General features: G+C 38.1%; 1 protein-coding gene across 1 annotated transcript; it reads right to left on the bottom strand.

Moving 5' to 3' along the window:
- Positions 1–706: 706 nt before the first annotated feature.
- dtd2 (D-aminoacyl-tRNA deacylase 2) lies at positions 707–1,973 on the bottom strand. Its single transcript, XM_005949346.3, has 3 exons — positions 1,641–1,973; positions 1,267–1,336; positions 707–1,162 (listed from the first exon to the last, which is right to left on the bottom strand). Exons 1-3 carry the CDS (start codon positions 1,749–1,751, stop codon positions 837–839), a joined length of 507 nt encoding a protein of 168 aa, XP_005949408.1. The 5' UTR covers positions 1,752–1,973; the 3' UTR covers positions 707–836.
- Between the last annotated feature and the right edge of the window lie 3,931 nt (positions 1,974–5,904).

Below are 5,904 nucleotides of genomic sequence, written 5' to 3'. Positions count from 1 at the left end.
TCAAGTGCATCCCTTTGTTTACAAAGTGACTGAGTAATGCATTCCAGTGATCATCAGACAGTAACACAGCATGCTGAGATGGAGGAAAGAACAATAATGAAAGTAATGCTCTTATTAGTATCCAATAATTATTACAATTTATTCATTATAAGAATCAAAAGGGTTTATGGAAATATTTATGATGGACCACAAAACCCATAGAATCACAGTCATTCAGTTGTTTGATGGGTGTTTCGTAGCCCATGAGATTGTTTATCCACAGTGAATGAGAAACAATTTTTGAGTGACTTGATTGAGTTTGGCAAAGCAGTGATTGTTAAAAGAATTAACAAGGCACACAATACTATCATATGAAGAAGCTGAAGAAATATAAATAAAACTTGAATATAAGAGAATCATCACTAAAGCATGTGGCATAGATTGTTTTGAGAGCATTTTTAAGCCTCACTGAAAAACAACATGCATGGCGAATTGTTCAGTTAGGCAAAACAATTATTCCAAGGCATGACTAAAAGAGTGCCAGCAGCACCTCCCAGTCTAACTAAACAATAAATAAAAACAATACAGCACTCTGTCTGGCTGAGGGATTTCCATCCTTCTCTCTTCATTTTTCAGTTTTTCATGTGTTTGTAGAGACTGGTAGTGTCCCACAGTATCAGAAAGCCTTCATACACAATCCAGTTTTGGCCGATTACACAAACAACTGAAATTCTAAATCTCTTTTATTTTGTTTATATTGAAAGATGCACAACTCAGATACGAGTACATCAGTCTTTCTAGCTGCATTGGTAGACACAATAGTATGACATCTTGTCTCTGAGATGGTGAGCTCAGCTTCAGAACTCCATCAGATGCGTGTATGGTCCATTGGTGTCAAGCTTCAGCACTTGTCTGTTACCATAGGTCCCGTGTTTTACTGTCACTTCAGCGCTGCTCTCAGCTACAGCAGCATTCAGCTCCTTCTCACACAGAGCAACGAATGCGCTGTACAGCCGCAGCCCATCCTCCTTGCTGATGTTGTTGTGGTACTGCATGCCTCTACCTTTGGCCTTTCCTCCCAGCGTGGCCTGAGGGACAATCAGCAAATTCCCGGGAAGGTCCAACACTGACACCATCTTCCCAGAATCCGACTCGCTCAGCCGCAGGTTCAACAGCGTGGACACTGGACAGAGCGAGGACACAACTTTTTTATCATCTGTGGAGGGATTCACAGGGAAGCAGGCGTTCACTATTTAGATCAAAGAAAAAAGTAAAAAATTCACTGACCCATCTTGGGTAGGATGTCATCTGTGGCTCCTTTGAAGAAGCAGATGTAGATCACCATCCCTCTTTCAATCTGAGAGTACAGATAAAAGCAGAAATGTTAAATACAGTAAAAATTATGTCATTTCTCCAAGATGTTGCATCATGTGCAACACATATAAAGTCAAAATAAGAAAAGGTCCGACACACACATCCGTGAATCAATATATACATTACTTTGTATTTCTGAACTAGTAATTGATATTAATTTTGTCAATATTTACTTAATGTCTTTGTTTTATATTGACAACTTTTTTAAGCATATTATCAGTATTGCTAGCACTCTAATGCTGATTGGTTTATGTCTGCAAAGCAGTGATAGAGAATGTGTCTCTCACCTGGACAAACTGAGCTTCGGAGTGTTCATCTGCTGGTTTCACCTGCAGCCTGGCCTGCAAACACTGTTGCAGTACCGTCCGGGCCACCGGATTGCAGCCTTTCTCCGTCATTACTGCCAGGCTTTAACTCCTGTCTTCTTTGTTTATACGTCTTAACAATCTCCACTTTTCAAAACAGTGCTTTAGCGTCCAGGAGAAACTGCTTAACATGTATAATATTAACTAACCGTCTCTCCCTAAAAGCGCTAAACCTCACTAACACCTGAGAGAAATGAATGAGAAAAAAATGTGACCCATTTAACCCACTTCCGTGTCGACATTGGCTGTAACTGTTCAGAAATGTTCACGACTGCGCGCTACTTTCGCATACCGTCCTTACCTACTTGCCTTTTCCCTCTGTGTCGTCTTTAAACGGACTTTTCAGCACCTTTCACCACTCAGAGAATTAGTTCGGAGTTTCAGGATCAAAATAGGTTAAAAAAAAAAAAGAATAAAATATATATTTTTAATCCCCTGTTGTTGATACGTGTTTTTTTATGTAAATTTTAAAGTGTTTCATAATATATATATATTTAAAGACCTGTCCCTCCATAGGGTATCAGGTTACTGTATGAAAATAACATATTTTCATCTGTGTATCTTTTTTTTCTGTAATTGTTGAAATGTCCCATTCATTCACTGCTTTGCTTTATGCTGCCCTCTGCTGTTCAAACTATTTATGAATTTATAAGTGCTGTTTCTTCCTTAATGTGAACATCATCAGTGAAGCAGCAGTCTTACAGAAACTTATCAACATCTACATTAAAGACTGTAGAGATATGGCCACCTGTCTTTGAATATCAGCACGATCTTGCTGGAAGACTGGGAGGAGAGGCTAATGCATATCCCAAGGTAACTCCAGACACCTTTGTGCAGAGATTATTCTGCAAGGCATCGCTAGTACTCCATGGAGGAGCCACATGCATCGAAATAAAGAATTCTGTCTTTGAATAATGAATTGTACAATAAATTATGCCTTTGTACATTCATTTACAAATACGTGTGTGTGTGTGTGTGTGTGTGTGTATTATATATATTACACACACACACACACAGAGAGAGAGAATACAAAACTTCAGTAGTAACTTTAACCCAACAATTATTCAGCTTAAGCAGTATTTATTTCTTTTTATTCCTATAAATTCCAGTCTTACGTGAATTCACTATTTGACTTCAGTTTTTGTGTTAAACTCCAGAGAGGTTTTCTTCTGTGAAATTAAGCCAAGAGAAACAAGATCTGAAAAGAAAAGATTTATACATAAAAACATTTGTTGATGAATGAATTACAGGCAAGGATATGCCCAGAGGTTTAGTTCCTCTGGATGTTTCCAAGGAAAATTGTTTTGTCACTCATCCAAGTGACTTCTCCAGTGTCACAGATGAGTGATGAAACATTTCTCCCACTGAAAACCATTGTGTCCAGCTGAATTCAATCAGTTTTCTCAGGTGAGTTGTTAGATACTGTGCTCATGAGGACAGTGGGTTTCAACTTGCAGCACAACACAAAGTTGCCATATTTAATGAAAGATTAAGTCAAAATGTAACACCTCATACGATGACACATCACACATGACCCAGCATTGTTCTAAGAATGCAAACTTTCTTATTAGAAGTTGCCACAGCTGCCAGAAAGGGACACGTTTCTGATGCTCTCTCTCTTGCTGCACGGATGATGTAACGTCTGTGATAAGCGCCAAGGTTTATGTCCTAGTCAGAATTAAGCCATCCTTTGCTTCCAGGTTAGGAAAAGTGGAACAGGAGATATTCAAATACAGCTGCTGGTGAGTTCTACAAAAACAAAATACAGTTTATAAAAACACTTGCAGGTGAATCACCACTGATTTATCAGTGACATTCATTTACTCAAAAACTACTGATCAGTGGATAACTGGAATTTATAGTTTATAATAAATGGAACTAAATACGCCAGATGTGCTGTGATGCTTGTGTGATTTTTAGCAGGACCCTACAAAACTTTACACTACTCGTGCTACTTTACCAAAACGCTTGATGGCTAAGTGTGCAGTTCCTGCTGTAAATCGATTCACTCTTAAGATTCAGAAATTTAAGTGATAAGAGGCCGGAAATCTGTGCACTTGCTTATTAACGTAAATCAATAGTTTCTAAATGCACCTAAATCCCCTGTGTATGGAAATCTTGATTCTGTTCATCTGGACGTACCTTTTTAAGTGGGAAAAACATCCATCCACAAAAGGTACGTCCAGATGAACAAAATCATCTTTTTGGGGTTAAACCAATAGTGTCACTGCCCTCTGCTAAGACTGAAGTCATTTCCCACCTTACTTTTCTCAATACTAAACTTTGTACTTTTATTTTAGCTTAAATGTAAACAACAGCACCAAAAAACAAACTTCTTAAAATGTCTTTTTTTTGTTTCTTTTTTCCTCAAAATAAATTGTGACCAGGCTCATTGGCTGAGGTGGTGGAGCAAAACAGCGACACGTTAAGTGTGATTGCTCAAGTTCCTGTATGAACCGAACAACTCTGAAAATCCAAGGAAAAGCTGAGTGTATTTTCTTTAAAGCTCCGATGGAATTTGATGGACTACCAGGACTTTATCACACAGGTATATGAAGAGTGGTATCACTAGAAGGTGTGCACACAATGTCTCACTTCATGGTTGCTCTTCACCAACCTCTGGTGTCACTTTGTAGTCACTTGTCTTATTATTGTCTTATTTGTTGCTTTTTAGGGTTTGTGAGCACAAGCAGAGGTTTTTGCTTGGGAAGTGACCGTGACCTCTTTTTGAGAGGCTTCTCTAACGTTTAATGGTCATGAAATATGTCAAACTTTTCTCCTCTACTTTAACAGTTGAGAGCATTTTGAACACAGTGGACAAAAGGTGCGCATTGAGGATTTTGAACTATGGCGTTTCAGTGTTGTCACTGCCGAGGATTCATGGACACAGATCCTTATTCACTTAGCTGCTGTTTACAGTTTAAAAGTCTTCATCAGAACAAGCACTTATAGTTGTACTTTTCCCCTCAATGTCTTTGAAAAGTAAGAGCGGATAAACCAAATCCACTAAATGCACTTTCATCTTTAAGTTTGGTAAAGTAATCTGTCTTAATCTATTTTGTGTTTGATTTATTATATGGGGGAAAGTCCTGTCAGCCATGTACTGAGAGGGCTGTGGTCGTCCATTCATCCTGTTCTAATAAATGCAAATCTCAGGAGCACCTTTAGATCTGTTCAGTTTTATTCATATAGCACCAGTTAACAGTCAACAAATCCTGTCTCAAGTAACTTTATATTGTAAGGTAAAGACCCTACAGTGTTAATGTAGGACAAGTGTTCACTCCAATTCATTGATGAAGTGAATGCAAGTCAGTAATCAAAGGTGAGTTTTTGGCCATAACTGACTACATATGTATAGCATATCATGGGCCGGTGTCCTGCAGGTTTTTGATATTATCAAATGATCAGTTCATTACCAGGCTTCTGGAGAACTTTAAGACATGTTGAGGACGTCATTTAGCCATTTAAATCAGCTGTGTTGTATCATGGACACATCTAAAACCTGCAGGACACTGGCCCTCACAAAAAAAAATCTTAAAATGTACTTGCAGAACCAGGACATTACCTGGACATTTTCTATTTTTCTACAGATTATTTTTTACAGTATAAAGAAACACAGCTGTTTCCTCCAATAACTGATGGACTTTTTGCATATCGTAACATAAATATTCATGCACTCAAATCAAAAAACAAGCATGAACCTTTCTGAGCATGGTTTTGTGTCTCTGCTTATAATCTGGTTACTAAGACAATAATGATCCTGACATGTGCTGTGTTCTCAGTCGGTGCCCAACATCAACTGTCTGCCCCAGGGTCCCTGAGAAGGTTGATCCAGCCATGATGATGACTGTGGATAAAGAGATGCTGGAAACAGACAGGAATGAAGTGGAATGTTTTGATTACCTGGTGACACAATGAAGTTAAACAGTAACATTCTCCAGAACCTGACAGATAAGGACAGAGTCTTCACTGTGTGAACAAGTACTTTTCAGAGCCTCAAAAGCAAACCTCAAAACTACTTTTGAACACCATTTTAAAAATATTTAACTGAACCATCGCTGAAAATTGTTGCTGAGTACTTAAAGCATAGTTTTAAGATCATCTAATGCACTGGAACATCTAAATAATACACTTGAATCTTTAAGCCACACAATTACTTTTTCAAAATCGATATTTTTCCTGTTTT

The sequence above is a fragment of the Haplochromis burtoni genome, unplaced genomic scaffold (genome assembly GCF_018398535.1).
Source record: "Haplochromis burtoni strain Fernald_Lab_line unplaced genomic scaffold, NCSU_Asbu1 Contig_655, whole genome shotgun sequence".
Classification (NCBI taxonomy): domain Eukaryota; kingdom Metazoa; phylum Chordata; class Actinopteri; order Cichliformes; family Cichlidae; genus Haplochromis; species Haplochromis burtoni.
This window is presented reverse-complemented; position numbering and strand designations above follow the sequence as displayed.